This window comes from Myotis nattereri (genome assembly GCF_964212035.1).
Source record: "Myotis nattereri genome assembly, chromosome: 4".
NCBI lineage: Eukaryota > Metazoa > Chordata > Mammalia > Chiroptera > Vespertilionidae > Myotis > Myotis nattereri.
The window spans coordinates 55,539,989-55,567,226 of record NC_138079.1 but is presented as its reverse complement, the minus strand read 5'-3'; the positions used below and the strand labels follow the sequence as shown (position 1 = coordinate 55,567,226).

General features: G+C 38.6%; 1 protein-coding gene across 1 annotated transcript in view; it reads right to left on the bottom strand.

The window, feature by feature from the left end:
* Positions 1–5,319: 5,319 nt before the first annotated feature.
* The window catches only part of LNPEP (leucyl and cystinyl aminopeptidase), a 57,656-nt gene continuing 35,737 nt past the window's right edge, over positions 5,320–27,238 (bottom strand). Inside the window, exons 12-18 of the mRNA XM_081090560.1 lie at positions 21,578–21,761; positions 20,305–20,461; positions 12,286–12,470; positions 10,583–10,744; positions 8,133–8,273; positions 7,405–7,486; positions 5,320–6,780 (exon numbers count right to left, since the gene is read on the bottom strand). Coding sequence (XP_080946686.1) covers positions 6,649–6,780; positions 7,405–7,486; positions 8,133–8,273; positions 10,583–10,744; positions 12,286–12,470; positions 20,305–20,461; positions 21,578–21,761 — 1,043 coding nt within the window. The 3' untranslated portion in view covers positions 5,320–6,648. The remainder of the gene's footprint in view (positions 6,781–7,404; positions 7,487–8,132; positions 8,274–10,582; positions 10,745–12,285; positions 12,471–20,304; positions 20,462–21,577; positions 21,762–27,238) is intronic.

Sequence of the window (27,238 nt, the reverse complement as noted above, 5' to 3'; positions counted from 1 at the left end):
GAAACTTCATTTTTGTTAGGCATACTCAGAGCTCTTCAAGGGACTAAGCAGTAAAGGAAAATTATTAGAAAAAAAGCAAATTCTGTATATCTGTGTATATTTACATCTTTAAAGGCATACATGCTGGAAAATAAAACAAACTAACCACAAAACAAAATTCTACTAGCTACAGCTAACTGAGGAAATCTGTGGGAAAGGAGGAAATAATGTGTCAATTTATGAAACTCAATTTTCATTAGGCCCCTACATAGCCATGCAAAGGACTAAATACAAATGAAATAACAAAGAAATAAAAACATATTTATATGTATTAAAAATATTCCCCTGCTGGAAATATAAATCTCTCCAAAAGAAACAAGTCAGTAAACAACACACACTGTTCTAGTCACTATTGCCTCCCAGGCAGTAAGGGGCCGGGGAGGGGAGATCTCATACGCTGATGCTCAGTTTCCATTCGTACCTATACATTCATGCCAAGGACTAGGTACAAAATCAGTAACATGTGCATATAGATATTAATGTTCATCCCCGCCCTTTCCCCCAACCCTACCCACCCAAATAATCCCTCCCCCAAAAACCAAACCCAAATTATTAAACTATTGCCTGTGCCGACAGTGAGGGAAGGGGAGTAGAGGAGATTTATCATAGGTTTGGACCTCCATGTTTCATTATGTACCTAGAGTCCCAGGAAAGGACTGAGTACTAAATGAAATAATACACAAACGTAGCAAATACTTATATACATTAAACACACACACACACACACACACACACACACACACACACACCCCACCCCCCTATCCCTCCAAAAAAGCACCCAAACATCTATTCTTCTACCATTGCCCACCAGGCAATGATGGAAGGGGTATAGGGAAGATATTTCATAGAATCAACCTAAACTTATCATTAAATACCTTAACAGTCGTGCAAAGAACTCGATTCAAAATGAAGTGAACAAAGAGGCAAAACATTTATATGCAATTAAAAATTTACATATCTTGCCCAAGAAGCCAGTTCCTTGTTAAAATCTCAAACAATAAGCAAAAAAACAAACAAAAACAAAACCCAAGCCCTACAGTATTCTCATGAGCACAGGCTGTAGGGTAAGGGAGAAGAGATTTACTACACCTCTGGATCTGGGCCTCTGCATTACATTTGACATCTACAAATCCAAACAGAAAGCTGGGTTTGGGGAGAAAGAACAAAAAACCCAGCAAACATTTACACACACACACACACACACACACATACACACACAGCCAACCCAGAAATCCCCTATAACCCTGCGGGGGAAAAAAGCAAACCCCCAAACCTCTGAACAACTATACCACTAGTCATTGCCTCGACAGGCAATAAGGGAAGGGGAGAAGAGGAGATTTTTTTTCATAGAATGAACCTTAATTTTCACCATGTACCTAAGTTGTTCTTGGAAAGGTCTAGGTACAAAATGAAATAACAAAAACGAGCAAAAACATTTATATACATTTTTAAAAGTACATATTACCACCATCCCAGGGGAAAGAGTGGTAGAGTAAAAAAATAATCTAGGCTACTCTAAACTATTGCCCACAGAGGCAATAAGGAAAGGGGAAAAGAGGAGATTTTCATACATCCGGACCTCCACGTCTCATTCGGTACCTACACGTCCAAGTAAGGGACGGGGTACAGAATGCACTAACACAACACAGTAACAAACACTATATATACAGTTGTTAAAAGGATATATCCAGCCCTTAGTCCCTTCCCACCCCCCAAAACTTCAAAAAAACACAAACTACTTTAAAATTGTTGCCTACAGAGATAAAAAGGGAAAGGGAGAATAGGAGATTGCTACACATCCAGAACTCCATGGTTCATTAGGAACCTACATGTCCAAGTGAAGGATTGGTGCCCAATGAAAACGATAATAAGAAAGTACAAAGCATTTATCCCCAATAACCACAAAAGAACCCTGAAGCTAACCAAGTACTAATAGCCATTGCCCACTCGGGCAATATGAAAAGGGGAGAAGAGGGACTCATACATCTGGACCTCCATGGGTTATCAGGTACTTTCCAGTCTGGGCAACCAATGAAATAATACAACACAGTAGTAAAAACAGGTATATACAGTAAGTACACATCCCTGCCCATCTTTCCCTGCCCCCGCCCCCAACCCACTCCAACAACTACACTACTAGCCATTGCCCACATAGGCAATAAGGGAAGGGGACCAGAGGAGACTGTCATACATCCGACCTCCACATGTCATTGGGTACTTAAATGTCCTATGAGAAGGACATTGTACGAAATGAATTAATAGTACAAAATGGTAGCAAATTTATTTATATACAGTAAGTACATACCCCATTCTCTCCTACACCACAATACAAAGCAAACTACTCTATCAGTTACTGTCCAAAGAGGCAATAAGGAAAAAAAATCTGTCATTCTCTGAACCTGTTTCATTAAGTATATAATGCATCCATGCAAAAGAACATTTATAAAATGAAAAATAAATAAGTAGCATAGCATTTATGTACACCTGAAAGAATGATATACATCTTCCCCTACACCCAAGCCTAGATCAAAACAACAGCAACCACTACTCTATTTGCTATTGTCCATGCAGGCAACAAGGAAAGGGGTAAACGGGACATCTGTCCGACTTCTGGATCTCCACGCTTCATTATCCATGAGAAGGATGAACGAAATACAAAATGAAACAACACCCACAAAATAGCAGCAAAAACATTTTGTACACGTTTTTAAAAGAACATACTCTGCTCACCTCTCAATATCACCACCTCCTTCCAAAAAAGGAAATAAAAATCTACTCTAGAGCTGTTGCCCACACAGACACTATGGGAAGGCAGAAGAGATTTTCATGGACAATATTTCACTTTTCATCAGGACAAAATATACAAAATGAAAGGATATAAAAACACATCAAAACCACCTATGTACATATTTAAAGTATATAACCCCAAAAAGCCACTGAAAGAAATCAGTCAACACTACTCTACTAGCGATTGCCCACGCCGGCAATAAGGGAAAGGGAGAAGAGGAGATTTATCATACTTCTGGACCTCCACTTTTCATTTGGTACTTACTCGCCAATACAGAGAATGAAGCACACAATACAAGAAGGCAAAAAACAGCAAAATTATATACATTATTTTAAAAAATAAAAATGGGGCTGAGGGGAAGCTCTTTAAAAAGAGAGTTAATTCCAATAAAAACACTAAAAACAAAGGCAAAGGGGAGAAGAAGAGCTAGCTCATACCTAGGAAATTCAGGTCTTATTCTGCAAACTTAGCCCAGGAACTGCTATGCTTGGTGATGATACATCTCCTGAGATGCATAGGCCTCCCCTGCAGCCCCATGAAATGCAAAGGCATTATGGGAATGGCCAGCAATCTGACTGCAGATTATGGTTCCAGGTGCTTTAGTCTGAGTAGGATGTTTTTAAAATCCAACTCGGTAACAGGCTATCAGTAATCCAACAAACTCAGCACTTAATTTTCATTTCTTACTGTACAATACTCAGAAAGCATTCTATTCTGTACCCAGTAAGACTGATGCAGCTCAACATCCTCTATGTACCCAGGGCTCTTCTGCCAGCTCTTTTGTTCCTACAATGGACAAGTACAATAAAATGAAAACATGAATGGCAAAGAATATTAGAGTCAAGTGGAACCTGTGATAGCAAGAAAGTTCATGAACACTGAAACAATGGCAGAGAACACTTAAATTCACTTAAAGAGATTTATGTAAATCAGTAAGATGAAAGAAGGTGCAGGCTTATGGTAGAGGCTGACACTCCTTGCAGTTTAATACTTCCAATCACTTGATATTAACAGAACCAACTGGACTCCTTGGATTTCTACTTTCATAGCCTAAGTTTTGTGTTCCCACAACTCCAGATTTTTCATTCTATGTTTCCTAAGGATCAAGATGTGTTTTTGACATTACATTCAAGCAGACTGTCTCTCTACAATGAATATAATACTTGACAAACAATTGTATCATGGACCTATGTGCTTATATAAAAAAGCATACTGTGGCTAACTGCTGTGCTTCAGTCTACTTGACTTCTCAGAAATTCAGTGGCCAAGATAATGTTTTGGGGGAAAAACTTCAAAAGCTACAATTATACTTACTATACTACATGTTTTACCTATTACTTAACCTTATGTTCCTGATTTAGGTTAATTTTTAGATGTCTCATATAGATTGATTAGCATAACAATGAAAATTATGGAATTCTGTGGGAAAACTTGAGGTAAGACCTACTAAAACTGCAAATAGTCTGAGGTGAGGCCCACAAACACAACTATAAATAGTAGGGGCTCAGTTTCATGGGAATGAACGGCCTTTGAGTACAAAGATAGCAATGGTATATGAGTTACCTCTTTCTTAGCTGAAGTTTTGATAAGGTTTTACTTATAATAATAACACACCCCCCCTTACCACACACACACTCTCACAGGAAAAAAATGATATAATTCAGGACAAGATCTGCCATATGCAGTTAACACATGATACAGGAGCCATGTGAAGATGAGCAGATAAAACTGAAGCATCTTAACTGAATTTGAGAAGTAGCAAAATTTAAACTCTGTATCAAAGTGGAATTTAGTAATATAACATGGTAAAAAACAACAACCCAGCAACAACAAAAAACCTCAAAAGTTTAATATTTTTCCCCACTCTAAAAATATAAAAACTCACTAACTTTCACTATCAACTAAATTATCATTCATTTACTGAAGCACAAGAGGAATAAAAACCTACAATTACCCCAGTTTCAATAAGACATCTTTAGATGATGCTGTGGTTCTCAGGATATAATGTTTTCTATTCTAAAACAGACAGATAAATATTTAGAAAAGACTAAATTGGGTGAAAACATACTAGGAGTAAAGAAAGCTGTATTTCAGCTTGCCAGCCTTTTAAATTTTGTTATATAAAAATATTTTCATAAAATAAAATATAGTTTTATACACAATCCCACGTTTTCACTTTACACTTGCTGAATAAAAAAAGGTGACCTTTCCCATTGTCTGATTCTGTGGAGTGTTTTTAAGTGCTCGAAAATGGGTAATTATCCTCTTTTTACAAATATGTTTTTAAACACAATATAAAGTACAAGAATTATTTGGAAGAAAGCTTTTCTCCTAAGAATCAAAGAAACACCATAATCTAAATATAAGTCTGCAGAACTTACAAAATTCAAGTACAGTATTTCTCCTTTAGAAGGAGTAAAAATGCCATACAGTTTTGGATTCCTCCTCCCTTCCTTCTTTCCTTCCTTCCTTTCTTTTCCTTCCTTCCTTTCTTTTTCTTTCTTTCTTTCTTTCTTTCTTTCTTTCTTTCTTTCTTTCTTTCCTTTCTTCTCTCTCTCTCTCTCTCTCTCTCTCTCTCTCTCTCTCTCTCTTTTGACATTCCCTTTAATTTGCTAGTTTGGCCATGGTAAAATAAAACTATGATTTTTCAACTAAAGAAAAGTACTCTATTTGATAGTGGGAAAAAATTCAAAGCCCACCATATTCCATATGAATCAAGTTACTCCTTTCTCACATTCTCTCATTCCTTTAAGGTACTATGGTGAACTTCAAATAAAAATGTTCAATTTCTCCAAGGCCCTACTTTAAAATGTTTCTAATGTGCTACTCTATCATATAAAATGAAAAACCCACCCATGGGTATGATTCAGAGAGAAAGTGTCTAAAATCTATCATGCCAAAAGATATATAAAAACAACCTATATTTTTAGTAACAGTGATAAAGTAATGATAAAAGATACCAGTATAACAAAATGTTTGCCATAACTGTGAAAATACTTATTTATATAAGGTATATCTAGGGCAGGGAATGGTAGAGGTGTACAGATATGGAGAATATTGAAACTTATGAATAAAATAATTATAATTAAAGCTATCTTAGTTTGAAACATTTTCCTAAAAGATGAAAAAGAAAATGTTAAACATGGGGAAAATATAATCTTTTGGCCTTGTTATTTAGCTTTTTAATATAACAAAAATTTAAAAATTCTGTAGCACCTAGCTATTCTGCAGAAAAAAATATAATAGTTATAGTAGATCTTATTTAAAAATTTTCCAGGAAATAAAGGATTAATCAAAACCCCAAATCAAAGTAGATCTGCACACCTGAGATGAGCTCTCTACAGTTGCATGCTTCATCGACTTCACTGATTGCCATACTTTTTGAAGTGTTACCACATTCAACAACTCTATCAACAAGAAGCAACAAATGGCTCACAAACCAGCAGCCTGCAACGATGGCTGGCGGCTCCCATGGTAGGTCTTTCCTTGTTTCACTGGGCCAGTACTTTACCGATACTGAGAAATAGAACAGAATTCCAAGCCATTTTATTCCCCATTTGGGTATCTTCAAAGTATACACATTACTTGTTGTTTTTGTAGATGGTTGGCATGTGAGTGAATGTAATTTTGTAATAAATAGCTACGTTCTGCCCAAAGATGTTTCAGAAAGACCGATGGACCCTGAGCGAACTACAACTCCTAAGAGTGCAAACAACTCAGCAGCGATCCTTGGCTTCCCCTTGGCTTTTGCAAAAGTTACAAACAGAGCCCAAGTTAACAAGCTCTCTGACCGGTGACAAAATGAGGTGCGGTTGTGCATGCTACAGCCACCACGTCAGAGTTTTAAGGTTCTTCTCCATCCACTGGATATTCAACTGAATGACTTCCAAAGCCTCCTGGACACAACGAAGCTGAAAGGTTGCCTCTGACTGATTTTCAAAGAATGCCTGGACCTGTAAGTTGCACACAGAAATATTTCAAAAGAAGAAAATAACAGTTAATCTCAGGTAACTCTTAATATCCTTTTCAAATAAACTTTCACTTAGTTCTGGCTGTGTTGATGTCTTAAAAGTAGAGATAAAAAGTATTTTAATATTCAGGGTAGTTATATCAAGTTACTAATCAAGTATGGTTAAACTGAGGTAATTTTAAAAACGCATTCTCCTTACTCCCATAAGGATGAGTTTTTCAAATATAAAATAAAATAGCCAAGTAATAGTGAGATAAAGTCTAAAGTTAGGCTTGGTGCCCAACTTTTACCCTTGAAGTTGCATTCTTCACAACAATCTCATTACCACTTAGAAACTTGGCATATACTGGTCTTAATTACAAAATTATTTGTGTCAAGGAGACAAGGGGATATTGTTGAGAATGGAATCAGAGTTTTTCCTCACCGGAATTGTTTCTCATTGCTGTATATCCACCCTTTAGACGCAATCCCAATGCAGAATCATTAGCACTGATGAAGGCAGAGGAGGGACAGGAATTGGCATGAAAAGCCACCATCTGACTTAAACTGAGCAGCCTGAGAGGAAAGGTATACCCCATCTCCGTTAGCAGCATTTTATACAACTAACCTCCGACAAATGTGCCTTCGTTGAAAACAGGTGAGTTGATCCAGCAACAATACTTTGTATGGTATAGGAACCCAGATGGAACCTGCAGAAACACAAATACAAGAGCAAAAAGAGCAAAAAGTGAGGCAGCTGTTGGTAAGCTAAGTTCCCGAGTGCACAGGAAATGCTTTCGTGAGAGCTACGTATGCCAAGGCAGAGTCTCGTCCCTCTGCTGGGAACTGCAGCTCCAGAAGTCGGGAGAAGTCCTACATGCACTTACTGCCTGTGGGAAGGAAAGGTGGGCACAAAAGGCAGGAGCTGGCAATACCCAGATAAATTATTAACCCATTTGAAATCATAGGAAACATCCTGAAATGTAATTATTGCTTTAAAAGAAAAAAACCCTATCTGTGCTGTTTACCTGGGTGTGAGTTCTGAACTGATCCCCTGGCAATGAAGAGGCATTTTTCAACACACATAACTAAACTGCTCTTCTGATTTAGCCCGTGCCCATGCTAAGCTAAGTGACCTGGAGTCGGGCATGGCTAGGCTTGATTAGTACCCAAATGTGATTCACATTATGGAATTATGCTTACAAATGTGAAAATTTCTGAGTGTTTTGGTTAAATGTTACTGAAGCATTTTCCTCTCACAGCAAATCATAAGGCCTGTGAACCAATACAACATTGGGAATAGTTTCCAAGTGCAGAGACGGGAAACACTAGGATCTGGGATTCTGAGACACTTACTTCTGTACAAGCTTGTTCCAGTTCTCTTTGACGAAATCCCATGCCAGTAGGTGTCCAGGGAAATGTCGGCCCACTGTTCTTATGACAAATGACAGCTTTTGTGTTCGGATGGTATCTCCACTGAGGCTAGTTTTCATTAACCTGAAAAGCGAACAGATTTAGCTTCCAAAATAACAATTCATGATGAAGTGATGACTGAACTTAGATTAGTGCTGGTCTCCTAATTAAAGCTCTGTAGCAATTCAAGGGATATCACTTTTGGGTTAGTCTAAGATTGATCAATAGATTGAAAACTTGTCATTTTTTTAAAATGAAGAAGGAATTCACAAATGAGATAAGCACTTCAATATACTGTGACATAATAATACATACTTCTTGATATAGTAAAGACATTTGAGAAATAAACCCTGGTAGAATTTATAATTCTGAAGACTGATTTTTTTTTCCTATTAAAAACCTTAACAGAAAAAAAATTAATTTTAATATAAGGTATATTATTACTCTTTAAAAACTGGGCTGTTTAAATAATATGAAAATGAAGACACATTTCAGAATATACTCTTGATATTGATAGTTATTTATTAATATTTCATATGTACCAGGTAATGTTTTAAATTGCTGACACAACAACACTTGAAAAAAGGTAATTATTACCTATGCCCACTCTGTAAGAAACCGAGGTTATGTAATTGCCCCAGTTACACTGCTAGTAAATACCGCAGCCTGGCATCTGAACACAAGCACTTCTCATCTACTGCACTATGAAATCTGTGTATATAGAGAAAACACATTTTCCCCTCAAAAATGCAGCAATACTTTGAATAGAACGAAAACCCAAGTGCTCATCAAGCTGTGATGGGTTAAACAAACTGTGATGGAGCCCTACCTACTATGGAATACTACGCATCCATGCAAACAAATGAAGTAGGCTTCATGAACTGACATGGCGAATCTCAGAGAAGATCACTGGCTGAAAGGACCATCACAAAACACTGGGGACAGTATAAACTATCCTAATCTATATAAAAAGCCAGGTGCCGTCACCACCGGACGGATGACCAAACAGCAGGCTAGGGAGCTGAGGGGGTGGGAGCTGTGGGCCCAAATGACCAAAGGGCAGGCCCGGCTCTCACTGCGTGGCGGAGCGGGGCTGTGGAGGCTGAGGAGCCTCGCAGAGCAGGGCGCTGTGAGCATGGAGCTTCGCAGGGCAGTGAGGCGAAGGAGTGTTGCGGCGGTGGCTGAGGCGGAGGAGCGTCACAGGGCGGTGGAGGCAGGGCAGGGGTTGTGATCATGGAGCTTCGCGGGGCAGTGAAGGAGTGTCGCAGGGCAGGGGCAGCTGACGCCAAGGGAGCCTCGCAGGGCGGGGGGCTGTGAGCATGGAGGTTCAGGGGCCACGGAGATGGAGGAGCGATGCTGGGGGGCGGACATGGCCCTGATTGCAGCTAGGCCTAGGGATTCTAACTGCGCACGATTTAATCGTGCACTGGGCCTCTAGTGTTGATATATAAATATACAGACCAGGACTGACACTGTTAGCAGACAGAACAAGAATGGAAGGATCATATGAGTGAATCATATGAGAGATACTTTCATGTTTTATTCCATTTTCTTAGATATTGTTTAAATACTTTATAATGGGAATTTATTAGTGTGTTATTTGTTTAAAACAAAATTATTACCAATTTAGAACAAACTTTTCTCTGTTTGCTTGGATCAGAGGCTGGCTACTACGTTAAGGAAAATAATTATTTACAGCGCATCCTTTGGAAAGTAGGTGTGGGCCGGTGCTGATGACATCTCGGGGACACTCTTAGGATTTATCTGAGTACATTTATACAAGAGAAGCAGTGACACATCAGTGCCTCCCTCTGACCTTCCCAGCGCTGACCCTCAAGCTCCTTTCATATTTCCCTTGGATCGCGGTGCTCCTCTGCCCCACCACTGCTGGCTCCTGGGTCAGGAGGCCCTGCTCCCTGCCCTTCTTTCACCTGTGAAACTCCCATTTCCAGGTTTTGTCCAGTCAATATTAGAAAGGAAATGTCTCACAAGTTCAAGTTCATATGAAAGTAGAGCCTATACGCTTTTACATAATACCTTTTTCTGTAGTGTTTGCATTTTCAAAATGACAGCTTGGACAGAGCAATGCCTTGACCAGGAGAATGAAGCACTAACTGTGGAATGAAGACAACACGCCAAGGGGGCGAAGCCATGTTTAAGGAGAAAGCAGGTGGGTGCTGGGATTATGGGCAAAGCACCTCTGCCTATCGGTCCAGTTCCTGAGCTGAAAGCCAGCACATGCGGGCTCCTTACCCCATTGACCAAGTCAGGTCTGGCCTGCGAGTAAAAGGAGGAAAAGGGAGATCCCAGAGGAAATGAGCTCTCCACCCGTGCAGCACAATGCTTTCATACTTTTGGTTTCTACATGTCTTATTCCTTGGTTGGTTTCATACCAGTAAAGTTTCCGTACATCCTCTGAGCTGGCAAGAGCTTCAAGTATTTTATTCTTCTCTGCTTCAGAGCCTATAGAGATGTACTTGCTTAAGAGGAACGACCAGCCGCTCTCAGTCCTTGCTCCAACTTTGAACACAGCAGTCATGACATCAGTAGGTAGGCTGTAAGAGAGGTACTCAAATGTGAGAACAAAAACATCCGAAATTCAAAGGTAAGGAAATGACTAGTGGTGATGTTTTAGGGGTCAGAGCAGAGCAGTACAAAAGAGTCTTCACTGTACAACTAACCAATAGTGAAAAAAATAGTTAATTTAGTGGTTGCTACTTTCCTAGTCGGTGGGACTAGAAGAAATATGACTTCAATTTAATACAATAACTATTTGCTGAGCATCCACAAAGAACCAAGCAGGTGACTGGCTGGATAATGGAGAGGGGAAGAAAGAGACACAGTCTCTGCCTCTAGGAACTCGCAGGCTATCACAAAGTACAGAACAAGAAATATATTCATTACAATACAGTGTGTTAAGTTCCATGGTAGAAATATGGAGCGAGGGATGAGAAGAGGGGAGGGAACATAGTTTTCTGCCATTATTAAAATCTCTTTATCTGATGCTTGAATCTTTTTCCATAATGCCCAATAGGGAACCTAGAGAGAACCGATCATCATCAAACTGTTTTTACTAATTGCTAACTCCACCTGCTATGTTTTATTCCTAAATTAAAAGAGACTCTTTGACACCTATTTGTTTAAAACAAAATTATTACCAATTTAGAACAAACTTTTCTCTGTTTGCTTGCAACCTCCATTAGGATGGTTGCTATAAAACACACACAGACAGACACACACACACACACACACACACACACAACCCAGAAAATAACAAGTGTTGGTGAGGATGTGGAGAAATTGGAAGGAACCCTTGTGCATTGTTGGTGGGAATGTAAAATGGTGTAGCTGCTATGGGAAATAGTGTGTCAGTTTCTCAAAATATTAAAAATAGAACGACCATATGATCCAGCAATCCTACTTCTGGGTATATATTTGAAATAACTGAAAGCAGGGCTTCAAAAACATATATGTACATCCATGTTCATAGCAACATTATTGGTAAGAGCCAAAAGGTGGAACCCAAATGTCTATTAGTGAATGAATGGGTAAGCAAAATGTGGTATATACATACAATGGATTGATTATTCAGCCTTAAAAAGGAAGAAAATTCTGACACATACCACAACATGGATGAAGCCTGAGGACATGTTAAGTGAAACAAGCCAGTCACAGAAAAACAAATACTGTATGATTTCACATAAATGAGGTATTTAGAGCAGTAAAAACTCATAAAATAGAAAGGAGAACGGTAGTTTCCAGGGGCTTGGGGAAAAGGGAAGGTGGGGACTTATTTGGGTAAGAAGTTTCGGTTTTGCAAGATAAAGTTCTGGAGATTTGTTGCACAACGAGGTGAATATGCTTATACTACCAACTTGTACATTTAAAATTTGTTAAGATAGGAAATTTTATGTTACATGTAATTTGCCACAAGAAAAAAAAAAGTCTTATTTGAGAACATAAGTGCCTAGAGTTCACACACATTAACACTCAGTTTTATAACATGAATGACCCAGGATGAAAAGATCCTGCTTTTAGTACATGATGGGAAGTAAAGATGAGGAAGAGAGTTCATCTGAGTAAAAGCACACCTCACCTTAGAGTTCCATTGGATGCAACCCACTCGTCAAACAGCTTCAAGGCGGTAGTGCTGCAGCTGTCTAGGTTGTGGACGCAGGCAAATTCTAGCAAGGCTGACCGCAACTCTCGAGCAGATGGAGAGCCATCATCAGTCCAATTTTGCTGCTGAATTTGGCTTTGAAGCAATTTAGATACCCTGGCCTAGAGAGACAAAATAGATTACAATGGAATAATAATAATTAGGACGACCAGGAAAATCAGGACAACTAGGCCTCTTTTTCCCAACATTTACCCAAGAAGAAAAAGAGGGAGAGGGACAGAGATATTACTTATTAAATATCAACTGCCCACAAATAGCTGAGATGAACCATTCAATGACACAGTTTATACAAAAGGCTGCTATAGCCAACAGGGACTTTTAATGACATAACACAGAAAGAATTAATGGCTTCTCTGCAGTAAGGAACCTTTCTCCAGTGTATACTCAGCAAGAAGTTATTTTCCTGACCCAAAGTACCAACTGCTAGAAGGAAGTTGGAACTTCCTGACCTCGTGACTTTAGAATTCATAAATACAAAAAGCAGTGTGAGAGAAAAATATAGTTCTTTACTGTTTAAATATTTCTAAATCTAATATTAAATAAATACTTCAAATATTGATGCTGTAACAAATTAATCTAATTAGTGAGAAAATGAGTACTGTAGGAAAGTATAGTTGTTTATTGTTATTTTCTCTCCCAATATTTATAAAAAAAATTCTGAACCTACAGAAAAGCTACAAGAATAGTACAATAAACACCCATATGCTAGATTCACTGTTTTCTAATACTCTTACATTTGCTTTGTTTCTATGTGCATGTAACACACATACATACATATATATTTTTATGGTTTTAGCTGATCCATGAGAGTAAGTTACAGATATCATGATATTTCATTTATAAATACTTTAGCATGCAACTCCCAGAAATAAGAACATTCTCTATTATCACTCTGAAAGAAATTCAGTTATTCAGTAATACTATCCACTATTTCAGTCCACTGTTAATAGTTTCTTCTGAATAAAATGTCATTCTTAAATGTATACTTATGGTATTAAGAAATCAATATAGCTATTTCTTTTTCATCTCTCCCACAACAAAAGTGTAAAAGCTGTTCATAGTATATGGAAATATTTCAATGTTGCTAGCTGTGGTACATGGGGAGGGGTGAGGACACATGGGTTTTTAAAAAATCATCATATAAAATATGCATGCATGAATGCTACTAAAAGGAACACAAATTTTAATATAAAATGCTTAGAGGTATTTTTTAGAAAACCTCATGGCTGTAAATAAGAAGAAACAAAATAAAAAAATTTACAGCCACATCCTGCCCGCAGGGTCTCGGGCAAGGGCAGTTCTTCTTTCCACTGGTTCTTCTTTAACAGCATCACCCTTATCACGTCTCATCTCAAGTAGTCAAGTACCACAGATGACCACATACAAAAACTCAACCCCAGAAAAGTAGTTCAAGTTCTTCATAGAGCATTATATTCTTACAGAGTACCACTGTCAATACTTAAAATGAATCTGAGGCAGAGACTTGTAAACTGCGAGGCTATTTTCTCAGAAGACCTCTGAATAAATCTCTTGTGGAACTATGAGAATGGAATCAAGAATCCGTGCAAGGAGGACTCAAAGTTTGTGATGACGTGATAACTTGCTATTGTTTGCTTGCTTCAAAGTAATAAACAGGAGAACAGACACCTTGTGGAATGTCTGAGTAAGCTTGTGAGTCATTGGGAGGATGTGAAGTGGAAACATAAAAGCGATGCAGACCCTCCTGGATACACATGACCACTTTGGTACATGCTGTCTTCACTGGCCTGACCTCAACAGTATCACAATAGAAAACCATCCCAAGTGACTGAAGCAAAAAAGAAACTTAAAAGCTACTCATAACTGTCAAATAAAAACAAAGAAGGGATGAGAAAGAAAAAAAGTCACATGCTTGAAATACTATTTTAAAGAGTTCAGTGGAGCCTGGCTGGTGTGGCTCAGTGGTTGAGCATTGACCCATGAACCAGGAGGTCACGGTTCGATTCCCTATCAGGTCACATGCTCGGGTCACAGGCTCAATCCCCAGTAGGGAATGTGCAGGAGGCCGCCCTTCAATGATTCTCTCTCATCATTGATGTTTCTATCTCTCTCCCCCTCTCTCTTCCTCTCTCTGAAATAAAAAACATTAAAAAAAAGTTCAGTAGCCGAAACCGGTTTGGCTCAGTGGATAGAGCGTTGGCCTGTGGACTGAAGGGTCCCAGGTTCAATTCCGGTCAAGGGCATGTACCTGGGTTGTGGGCACATCCCCAGTAGGAGATGTGCAGGAGGCAGCTGATCGATGTTTCTCTCTCATCTCTCTATCTTTCTCCCTTCCTCTCTGTAAAAAACCAATAAAATATATTTTTTTTTTTTAAAAAAAAAGTTCAGTAGAGAAAAATGCCAATGCTCCTTGAGAATTAACTAAAACATAAAGAAGCCAGTACAAAAAAATGTCGTTGGAAAGGACTAGAGGCAAGAGGAGCATGAACCTTGAATAGGCTAATTCCTGAGCAGTTACTCCATCGGAATTACATGACGAAATTTTTCTAGTTATTCCCTGTTCACCAAGAGGAATTACCAAATAGTTGATTTGAAATATATTTCAAATGATAACATAATAGAGTAAAATATTTCCTTTTAAAAAAGAATTAATTCTTTTTTAGAAAATTTCAGGTTATATTTTTAGTACTAACAAACCATAACAAGTGCTTTGAATTACCTTTGCCTTCTACAAATAAAATTAAAACTATTTTTTCCATTTCCATGGTTCTAAATTAATTTTTGAAATTTAAACTCATTAAACATTAGAATCCCATCCTCTGATTGCATAAAGTGAAAATGGCAAATGGGGAGAGGGAATGTAGATGCTATGCACAATTTAAGGAGTTAAACCTTTTGAATATTTTTCTCCTCTGACACTTAAGTAGGGTTATACAAATTACAAACATTGGATATGTAATAAAATACAACAACAACATAAAATGATTTAAAAAATAAAACTGGGATAGATGCTGGCACTTATGCTATGTATTACATTTTGATTTACTACTTTAATTTTACACTGATATGCCCAGGGAGTTCTTTCATGGGTCAACTGAGCTTCTTAAAAGTGAAGTGTCAGCCTCTATTGCAAAAGGTTATCCCACCAATCCTTCATACATACAAGAATGACAGGCTTATAAGTGATGAGACAGGAATACAGCTAGGATCGGATGTTAACATCATATGTGAACAATCTAACACAATTCAAGTGTGCCTCCAGCCCCTACCCACCACAACACCACAGCATACATCACAAAATGTGATATATGGGTATGTGCTACATAGGTATGTGTAGCCTATACAACAAAATGACCAATAAATGTACATTCTGCTCTGGCGACAATGACATAACAATTTGACACCAGTCCTAATCATAAATATTACTGAAGACTGGATGCAAAGACTCAGAAATGTCTGCCATTCCAATCTCCGACTACAGTGGGTCAGACTTCATACTTTGAGAGTTTTGATGCTACAAGAATGTCCTAAAATTTGAATAAGAATTTTAAGGAGACAGTTTCTCCCTCTGGATGAATTGAAGCCAAACTTTTAACTAACCATCAATAGTATGCAATCTCCATCAGTAAAAGGGCCTGTGGTCTTCCAAACACATACTCAGCCTCACGTCCTCGCCTTCTGGACCCCACTCTGAAGTATGTTCTTAATAAGCACATACCTGCCCAGCACACTGGAAGTCATCATCAGGAATGAAGATGCGGAGTTACTTGATTAGGAAAATATTCAAAAGGCTTAACTCCTTGAATTGTGTTTCGCATCTATAGTCTCAGCACAGGGCTAGCTTGAGGTAAGTTATCAAGTGCTTCCTGACACTGGGCCTCAACAGAGTTAAGGAGAGAGGCAGAGGAAGAGTAGCTTCTGGGCAGCTTCAGAGTAGATAGATATTCCGCCTTCTCTTAGAGTACATTCAGTACCAACACTGTTCTTTAATACTGAAAAGAAGTGAGTAACAAATACTAATACGGCTACCTATACTGGGTTGAACAGTATGCCCCCAAAAGTCATGTCTGACTGGAACCTGTGACTGTGGCCTTATTTGGGATCAGGATTTTTGCAGATATAAATAAATTAAGAGGAGGTCATACTGGATTATAGTGGGCCCAAACCCAATGATGGGTGCCCTTGCAAGAAGAAATTCAGACAAAGAAACACAGGAAGCATGCCATGTGAAGACAGAGGCAGAGATTGTAGTAATGCAATTACAACCTAAGGAATGCCAAGGATTGCTAGCAAGCCCTGAAGCTGAGAGAGACACATGGAATAGATTCTCCCCCAGAAGAAACCAAACTTACCCTAATAACACTCTGATTTAAGGCTTCCAGAACTGTCAGAAAATAAAGTTCTGTTGTTTTAAGACACCCAGTTTGTAATAATTTACTACGATGGCCCTAGGAAACTAATATATTACCCCAAATAGTGTTGATTTGATATGGCACTAATAACCCCAAAGTAGTTATAGAAATTCTATAATAAAAAATGTATACAATGGCCAAAGCCGGTTTGGCTCAGTGGATAGAGCGTCGGCCTGCGGACTGAAGGGTCCCGGGTTCGATTCCGGTCAAGGGCATGTACCTGGGTTGCGGGCACATCCCCAGTGGGAGATGTGCAGGAGGCAGCTGATCGATGTTTCTCTCTCATCGATGTTTCTAACTCTCTATCGTTCTCCCTTCCTCTCTGTAAAAAATCAATAAAATATAAAAAAAAAAAATGTATACAATGAAGTACACTGGTGCTGGATCACTTAGATATCCATATTGAAAAGAAAGTAATATTTATGTTTACCTCACACCATATACAAATATTAATTCCAAATGGATCATAAATCTAAATATAAAAGGTAAAAAAAAGTTTTCAGAGAAAAACTTAGGAGAATATATTGGACTAGGCAGATTTCATACCTTAAAATTAAGAATTTATGTTAGTTAAAAAAATCATTAAGAAAGTGAAAAAGCAAGCCAGAGTAGGAGAAGCTATTTAGAAGATATTTGCAAATATACATGATAAACAAAGGACTCATAAATAGAATATATAAAGAAGTCTTTAAAAAAAAAAGAAATCTTACATATCAATAAGAAAAAGGCAGACAATCCAATAGAAAAACAAATGAAAGACTTGGGTACAAGAGAGAATATCCAGCCCTGGCCGGGTGGCTTAGTTGGTTGGAGCATCGTTCCGTACACCAGAAGGTGATGGGCTTGATTCCCAGTCAGGGCACATACCCGGGTTGCAGGTTCGACCCCTGGTCGGAGTGGGTGCGGAGACAATTGATCAATGTTTCTCTCTCACATCTATGTTTCTCTCTCTTTCCCTTCCTCTCTCTAAAATTCAATTTAAAAAAAGAGAGAGAACACCCAATGGTCAATTAACATATCAAAAGAAATTCATCTTCACTTGGGGCAGTGGTTCTCAACCTTCCTAATGCCAATTCCTCATGTTGTGGTCACCCCCAATTTCATTGTTACCAATTGAACATAATTAAAGCATAGTGATTAATCACAAAAACAATATGTAATTATATAAGTGTTTTCCAATGGTCTTAGGCGACCCCTGTGAAAGGGTCATTCGACCCACAGGTTGAGAACTGCTGACTTAGGGAAATATAAATTAAAGCCAAAATTACAATACTATAGTGCACCCATCCAAATGGCTAAAAGAAAAAGGTTACTATTAATATAAATGTTGACAAATAATAGATCCAGAATGGACCTTGAATTCTCATACACTGCTGATAGAGTGTTAAATTGATGTAACTCTGAAAAATGATTTGGTAGTACAGCATTAACCATGCATATGTTTTGATTCAGCAATTCCATTTTCCAGACACATACCCCATAGAAACTCATCAAAGACATGTATAAGAATATTCGTAGCAACACTGTTTATATATAATAGCTCCAAACTCCAAACAACCCAAATGTCCATCTACAGTAGCTGAACTGGCTAACAAATGGCCAATTTCTTTAATAAACTAATAGTAGAAAGTCTGTGTCAGATTATAACTTTGCCCCAAAGAGACCAATAAGTTAGCTGTATACTTCTTGGAAAGGCACATCAGTACTATAAAAAATACTGTTACTAACATTTTAGGTATAAAAGAAATCTCATATAGTAAGTGGACAATTTCATTTTCAAGGAAGTAACTAGATGTGGGTCTGTAATTTTAAACCTTAAGCACATGGTCTCCAAGCTTTTCAATCTGTTTTAATTTAAAATCTGAGTTTAAAAGAGAATGATAGCAAAAAAGAAAAAGCTTTGCTATTTCCCAACAAAAAGGTATCATTGGAAAGATGACATTGTTAGAATATAAATTAGTTTAAAATATAGCAGCATAAGGCAAAGAAGAGGTTCTGAAGTAAAACCAATGTGGGCTAGAATCTCAGCTTTATAACTGACTGGGTAGTGACTTTGGCGAAGTTATGTAGTCTCCTCATTTATCTCATGAAGGAGCATATCCATTTGGCACTGCGTGAGATCAAACAAGGCAATCAACACTAAGCGCTGAGCATGGGTCCAGAATATAACAAACACTGACATGTGCTCGTCTCTGGAGCGTCTCGCTCACTTATTCATTCCACATTTACTGAATGCCACTATGGGCTGGGGCACATTCCAGGAGCTGGTTTTTATTAAGGCTGGCAGTTAAAGCCTTATGAAATAGGAGAATGATAAAAATCTATCAATTAGAAGAAACCTCAGAAATCATCTAACTTAAGAATCTCACTTATGGGTAGAGCTGGGGCTGGTTCCTTTGGAGTCAGATCAGAAACTTGTGAGGGACGGTGTTTTTCAAGCTCCATATGGCCCACCTGCCCTACATTCCCTTCCCCCACTGAGAATCATGCCTGTGATAAGAACTCATCATATGCCGAAACCAGTTTGGCTCAGTGGATAGAGCGTCGGCCTGCGGACTGAAAGGTCCCAGGTTCGATTCCAGTCAAGGGCATGTACCTGGGTTGCGGGCATATCCCCAGTAGGAGATGTGCAGGAGGCAGCTGAGAGATGTTTCTCTCGCATCGATGTTTCTAACTCTCTATCTCTCTCCCTTCCTCTCTGTAAAAAATCAATAAAATATATTAAAAAAAAAAAACTCATCATAAGGGGTACACAGTAGAACAGTAAAAGTGGCAGAAAGGAGATTGTTTTTTAAAAAAAGATTTAATCCAACCCCTTCCTTTTACCAGTGAAGACACCAAAACCCTAAAAGACTTAATCTAATTCCTGGTCCAATACTTTCTTCCTTTTTCTGAAAGCTGCCTTTTACTTGGTCCCTGGAAAACCTGACTAGTTTACAAAGCAAACCCTGTGGTCAGAATGTGCTGATTTAGAGAAGTGGATAAAACAAAGGATGCATCACTCCCTTCCAAGCTTTTAAAGACTCAGCCGGCAGTTTAACACTGAAAGTGTCTACAATAACGACTGTTAAGATCAGGCAACTGTTTTTTTAAAAAAGGTAAAACAGATTCCAATACCAAGACTCCCTTACTGCTTTGCAGAGAAATACCAGCATCCTCATCCATAAGACAGGTATCAGAAGGGCTCCTAAACAATAATCCCAATACAAACATGACTGCCAGTTAATATTGACTACTAGGATATTAATGGAAGCACTCCTTTTCAAAAGGGTCCATTTAAAGCATTTACTATATAAAAATTTGAAAAGAAAAAGTTTCTTTTCATGTGACAGCAGTATGAGAAATCTATATGTTGATATTCAAACAAGACCACATCATGCTAAGCCTTTATCAGCTCTTCATGGTAAGCAATGATATTTTGATTAAAAATAAAGATTTCTTGGAAAGTGAAGAAAATGGAATTTCATTCCCTTTAAAGCCTATTACTGAATAACCACATTAAAAGCAATTAACAAAGAGAAGCTGGCAAAAAAGGCAGACTCACCACCAGTCTTGAGGCCAGATCCATATATCCTAGTTTTTCAAGGAGGTTATAGATGAGGCCTGTCTGAAACAGGGTTTCAGTGATGGGTGCAGTATGGGTCTCATTTCCAAGATAACCAATCAAATCAAAGGCCTTCTGAAGAGGCACTTTGCCTAGCCTAAAGGGTAAAAGAACAGAAAAAGTAAACATGCTGAGAAAGGCAGATGAATTGTATGCATGCTGAGAAGTTTTATGGTCAGATGGTGTCTTGAAGACCTAAAATTTAAGCTTAGAGTGTCATTCTGTAAAGTTAGACTAAATATGATTACCTTTGATTAACGTCATGTGTGTGACCCAGGGTTAAAGACACATTTCAGAAAAAAATGATAAACAATTGCTCCGTTTTTATTCCATGTCACCTGTAAATTGCTAACTCAGGAATTACGACATCTTAGATGAGAAATGATTCAAAGTACTAATTTTATTTGTTTTTTAAATTTCTTATATTTACCAGGTGAGAACAGGTGGCATGAGGAGAATTTTAAAAAGAAAGAAAATTATTTATATGGGAATTTATTTGTCAAACTTGTTAAAGTGAGGTCCACTATTAATTTATGCTGAGTACATCCTTAAAATCAACCATTTTATAGAAATCATAACAATGATGGCTGAGATAATATAATGTCATTTCATTAAAAAAAAAAAAGAACCAAAATAGGAAGGTCAAGAGCAGTCAGAAGGAACATTTCTGAATATTCCTTGTGTTTCTAGATCCATTAAAAACCTAAATTGGTAATCTTCCTATTCTGAAGATTCTCTATACACAAGGTCTCTGCCATTCTTGGCTCTGGGATTCCAGTAGCACACGAGGTGATGGAGGAGGCAAGTGGTACATAAATAAGGAAGCTCCAGATATAAGAACTGCCCTAAGCATCACACAAACCAAGTGCTGCTTGAAAAGAATTCTATCAATAAGTAAAACAAAGCCTGAACTACATCAACTTATTCAGCAATATGGGTCGTGCTTGCTGGCATCTATATTCTTGAAATGTTATGTAAATCTTGTTACTTAACTGTTCAATATTTGTAGCTAATTTTTCACTATAGATTATAAAGTCCCTCAAGGCAAGGACTATGCCTGACATTTTCCAGTTCCTCCAAAATGACGTATACCTAACAGGCAATACATGATACTACATGCTAGTTCTTTTGAACTTTTTTTCTAAAATGTTCTTTTTCTCAATATCACTTGTTTAAAAAACAAACAAACAAAATAAAACCAAAAATACTCTACCCTGCAAGTTCAAAGATGTTGTTGATGAGGTTGGCTCGGTCTTTGTCACTCAGGACATAAGGATTTATTTTCAACTGTTTGATTAGTGCATCCCAATCATCATCTGCATAATGTACAATATAATAGCCAGTCATGTTTGTATTGACTTTGATCCACTGTACTTCTTCTGTAAGATTGATGACATCTAATACAGATAAAAAAATGAGAGAGAGAGAGAGAGAGAGAGAGAGAGAGAGAGAGAGAGAGAGAGAGAAAAGGGTAATAGGGTAAGAAAAAAATTAAACAAATGCTTTGTTTCAAAGTTAATATGGTATATTTTTATGTTTAATTATCCTACTAAGAAACAGCCTTTTAATGCTGTTATTTTCACATTAACAAAGATTACCACTCACTCATTTAATAATTACTGGTAATTATTTAATGGTGAACAAGGTACTTATATCTCTTCTCGCATAGATCTTATAGTTTACTGTAACCAGGTAGGTAGAATTCATATAAATGTTATTGATGGAAAAAGAAAATATGATATTCTATGGAAGTACATAGAAGAAATGCTTCATTCCCTAGGGAAGTTAGGAGATTTCCTGGAAGAAATGACTGCTAAGTTGAGACTTCAAGATATATAGATGTTAGCTAGGTAAAGAGTGTTCAAGACCCAGAAAGAAAGAATACATGGTGTCCATGCACTGAACTGGCTCCCAAGTTCATTGTGGCTAAAGGAGAGAAGCAGGGAGAAAGGGAAAATGTGTGTGGGGTGGGGCAGCAGGGGAAGATCATGAGAAAACTATATAAAATGTGTTCCATTGCAGCCTTTGTCTTTATGTTAGCAAAGGAAGAACAAATAAAGCCATTTAAAAAAGTCACGTAATTCAAATCTAGCAAAATAAACTTTAGGAAAGGATTAATGTCTCAACACGCACAAATAAAAAATAACTGAGTGAAAATAATAGAAAAGTGATTTGAATTTTTTTGGTCCAAACCATTACATACATAAATGTTGACAGAATTGTTAGAAATTAATGTGGAATGATTTCAATTAATTTATAATTAATAGGGAGGAACAAACTATATGACTACAAAAATGTATTACTATAAAAGCTAACTACAAAATATATGTAATAAATTTTAAAGTCCTTAAAAATACTAATCAAGAAATGTCCTTCAATATCACTTGTTTAAAAAAAGACATGATTTGCAACAAGGACATTATCTACACTAATAAAAGAGAAACATGGTAATTGGCGTACGACCGCTACCCTTCCCATTGGCTAATCCCCCTGTCACTCACAGAGTAGGGCCGAGATATCCAAATTAACTGGCAGCCAAGATGGCGGCCGGCAGCCAGGCAGCTGATGCGAACAGGGAGGCTTGCTTGCTTCAGTGACGGAGAACTCCAACGTTCCCCGCCTGACTTGCCGGCCTCTCAGCTGCAACTCTAAGCAACTATGTTGCGAATATAGAAGCTAAAAAAAACCCCAGAAACCTGCTTTACTCAGCGGGGCTTCAGCCAGCTGGACCACAATATTGTATCAAATACAGATGGTAAACAAAGGCCAGAAACCTGTTTTCAGCAGCCAAGGCCGCAGAGCTAAAGCTGGCCCAGAATAAAAAGAAAAAAAGGAGCGGTTGGGAGCTTCAGCCCGAGCCTGAAAACAGCCCTCAGCCCCTCACCCAGACTGGCCAGGCACCCCAGTGGGGACCCCCACCCTGAAGGGTGTGTGACCAGCTGCAAACAGCCATCATCCCCTCATCCAGGCTCGCCAGGCACCCCAGTGGGGACCCCCACCCTGATCCAGGACACCCTTCAGGGCAAACCAGCCAGCCCCACCCATGCACCAGTCCTCTACCCTATATAGTAAAAGGGTAATATGCCTCCCAGCACCGGGATCAGCGTGACAGGGGGCAGCGCCCAAACCCCCTGATCGCCCTGCAGCTCTGTGTGTGACAGGGGGCGGGGACCCAAACCGCACCCCCCCACCCCCCCGCCACAGGCCCTGCTCTTTGTGTGACTGGGTAGAGCCATAACCTCCCCATTGGCCCTGCCCTGAGTATGAGAGTGGCGGTGCCCCAACCACCTGATCAGCCCTGCTCTGTGCATGACAGGGAGGAGGTGGCGCTGCAACCTCCCCATTGACCCTGCCTTGAGTGTGACAGGGGGCGGTGCCCCAACCCCCCAATCGGCCCTACCCTGAGCATGACTGAGGGTGGCATCGCAACCTCCCAATCTGCCCTGCTCTGTGCATGACAGGGGAAGGCGCCCCAACTCCCCAATCGGCCCTGCTCTAAGCCTGACCAGGGGCTGCACCTAGGGATTGGGCCTGCCCTCTGCCACCCGGGAGCAGGCCTAAGCCAGCTGGTCATTATCTCCCGAGGGGTCCCAGACTGCGAGAGGGCACAGGCCGGTCTGAGGGCCCCCCCCCCCTTCCCCCGAGTGCACAAATTTTTGTGCACCGGGCCTCTAGTTTTAATATAACAGTTGAGGGTATACTTCTAAGTGCCTTAAGGTTTACTATTTATTAGAATACTAGAGGCCCAGTGCACTAATTCGTGCACGGGTGGGGTCTGGCGGGGGGGAAGGGTGTGTGCAGGAGGCATCCAATCAATAATCCTCTCTCATCATTGATGTTTCTATCTCTCTCCCTCTCCCTATCTCTCTGAAATAAAAAAATATATTTTTAAAAAATTATAAGAGAACTGGTGCAGACACTGTGGAAAATAGTATGGAGCTTCCTCAAAAAGTTAAAAATGGAACTCCCATTTGACCCAGTAATTCCACTTCTAGGAATATATCCCAAGAAACCAGAAACACCAACCAGAAAGGATATATGCACCCCTATGTTCATAGCAGCACAATTTACTAAGATTTGGAAACAGCCTAAGTGCCCGTCAGCAGATGAGTGGATTAAAAAACTGTGGTACATCTACACAATGGAATACTATGCCGCTGTAAAAAAGGAACTTTTACCATTTGCAACAACATGGATGGAACTGAAGAGCATTATGCTGAGCGAAATAAGCCAGTTGGAGAAAGATAAATATCACATGATCCCACTCATATGTGGAATATAATGATCAACATAATTTGATAAACAAGAATAGATCGATCTAGAGACAAATGGTAGGGGAAGGGGGGTTAGAGAGCAACTAAAGGACTTGTATGCATGCATATTAGCATAACCAATAGACACAGACACTGGGGCAGTGGGGGCTTGCTCAGGGTGGGAATGGCTGTGGGGGGGGGGGGTCAACTGGGGAAAAAGGAGACATGTAAAACTTGAGAAAATAAAAAAAACCTCAATGAAATAAAAAAAATTATAAGAGAAAGAGGAGTAGAGACATAAGAAAAATAATCTAAACTCAGATAATAATAGTACTTTGGGGTATATTTCCTGCCCATATTTTTCCTATACACAATTTAATTAATGTAATATTCCATACTATGGATCTATATATATGCATTCATTTTTATACTTCATATTCATCTATCAGATTCCACCCCCTGCCATTTTTCCATTGTCTTCCTATGCAGTATTCAAATATCTTCATAATAAGTCTATTTCAAGACCTACTGTAGTTTAGGAGTTTCCTATTTGGAAACAGTTAGGCGGTTTTAAAATTTTCACTATCATAATAATGCTGTGTGAAGGTTTTTGAACATATATTTGAACATATATTTTAGAAACACACTTAAATCCTTTAGTGTATGACATCTTAGGGTCTATCAACTTCAAAAGCATGAATTATTAAAATTTATCAGATCAGATTCTCTTAATATTTTATTTATTCTACTGAAACTACAAAAGATGTTTAAGATGGAAAAGATTTACATTCTGATTTTGTCTTAACATGACATATCTCAGACCATGTATTTTTCATTTAAAAATTCCATACTAATTTCTGTTTTATTGCTAATATAGCAGAAAAATCAATTATATTAACATAGTCTATTCCTTTTTCTAGAGCAGAATGAAGTTCTAAGGAATAACTGTGATGGCAACAGTAGCTGCTCCAAGTTGAAGACATTTTTAACAAAACTATGACTAAAGAAATTAACTTTCTCATTAGCTAATACAAAAATATCAACACTCACCAGGTCACCAAACACAATTTTCTACAGATCTTTTATCAAGAAAGGACCTTGGGGAGGAATGAAGAGCTCCAACTCTCCCTTTCTCTTAAAAGGAGGCAAGTAATGACAAGTATGGCATTTTTCCCACTGGATGGATGCGAGAAAATATTGAGAATCTGGCCGATAAGCAAGCAACTTGCATGTTGTAAACCTAGCCAAGTCCAAATGGTAGAAAGGAGAAATGCAGCTGGGCGTGTACTTGAAATTATTACTGTCATCTCGATGACAGGATATAAAGCAGTACAGCCAACAGCACAGAGAGGAGAGCTATCATTTAAAGAGTCAACATGTTAGTCTTTTTCAGGTCTTCTGAATGATCCAGAATAGAGATCCTTAAAACCACGGGTATCAAAAAATAATAGCTTTGCTCACAAGGGAGGTAACTACGTCCTGTAGCTCAAATGTGGATGCGGCTACCCTCATATGTTTTTAATTTATTATAATCATTAACAGATTAACAGTTCAATTTTCACAATCCATTGAGTAGTAAAAAAGAATGAGCAATTCCAATGTTAAATGGCAGAAGCCCAGATGAAGTAATCTAATATTGATTTTAAAAAGACATTTGTCCATGAGTTATGAAAATCAACTACTGTTTTATAAAGAAACATTACAGCACAAAAACAAAAATCATGTTTTTACTAGAAAGTCACAAAATTTCCTGTGTAGTTTGCTACAGAGGACTAGCACGAGACATACGGCTGAACTGCATCCCCTCTTGTTCAAAAGCATTCCTTTCTGCAAAGCTCCTTTCTTCTCCTTTATTTTATTAGCGGGGGTTGGGGGGGGGGGCGAGAGTAGAGAAAGGCACATGATAAATATCTTAATTCTATGATTTTCCTTCTTCTTTTTTCCAGTTGCCTCTCACTACAATGACATGTCTTTTAATTTCGGGGAAATATTTCTGGCACAGTGATATCCTTTTAGAAACATGAATGTTTCAAGTTAGATTTTGTATAAAAACTTCCTATAGTTAAAGAGCTTAGAGGTCTGAGTAAGATGTGGATTGAGACTGAGACAGAGATAGAAGGGGGAGGAGGGGAGGAAGAAAAGGGAGAGGGAGACACATTTTTAGTATCATCTTCTCAATGTGTAGCTTGAAAAAAAAAAAAGGCCTCTTTAGGACCTTTTTATTTTTAATCCTCACCTGAGGACATGATTAGAGAGAGAGAGAGAGAAACACCAATGTGAGAGAGAGACATCGATCAGTTGCCTTCTATACAGGACCTTGAACCTACAACCCAGATATGTGTCCTGACCAGGAATCAAACCAGCAGCTTTCGGTGCACAAGACGGTGGGTGCTTAACCAACTGAGCCACTCTGGCCGGGCCTTTTCAGGCCTTCTTCTGCACAACTATTAATTGTTCAAAATTCATGTATGCAGGAAAGTGACAAAAATATTAACCAAATACAGTATAACTCTTACATTTGACTGAACTAATGGACTACCCGTGGAACACATGGGACTATAATATAGATTCAACAGACTACCAAGATAACACCCTGTACTAAAGTCATATGACATAAAATA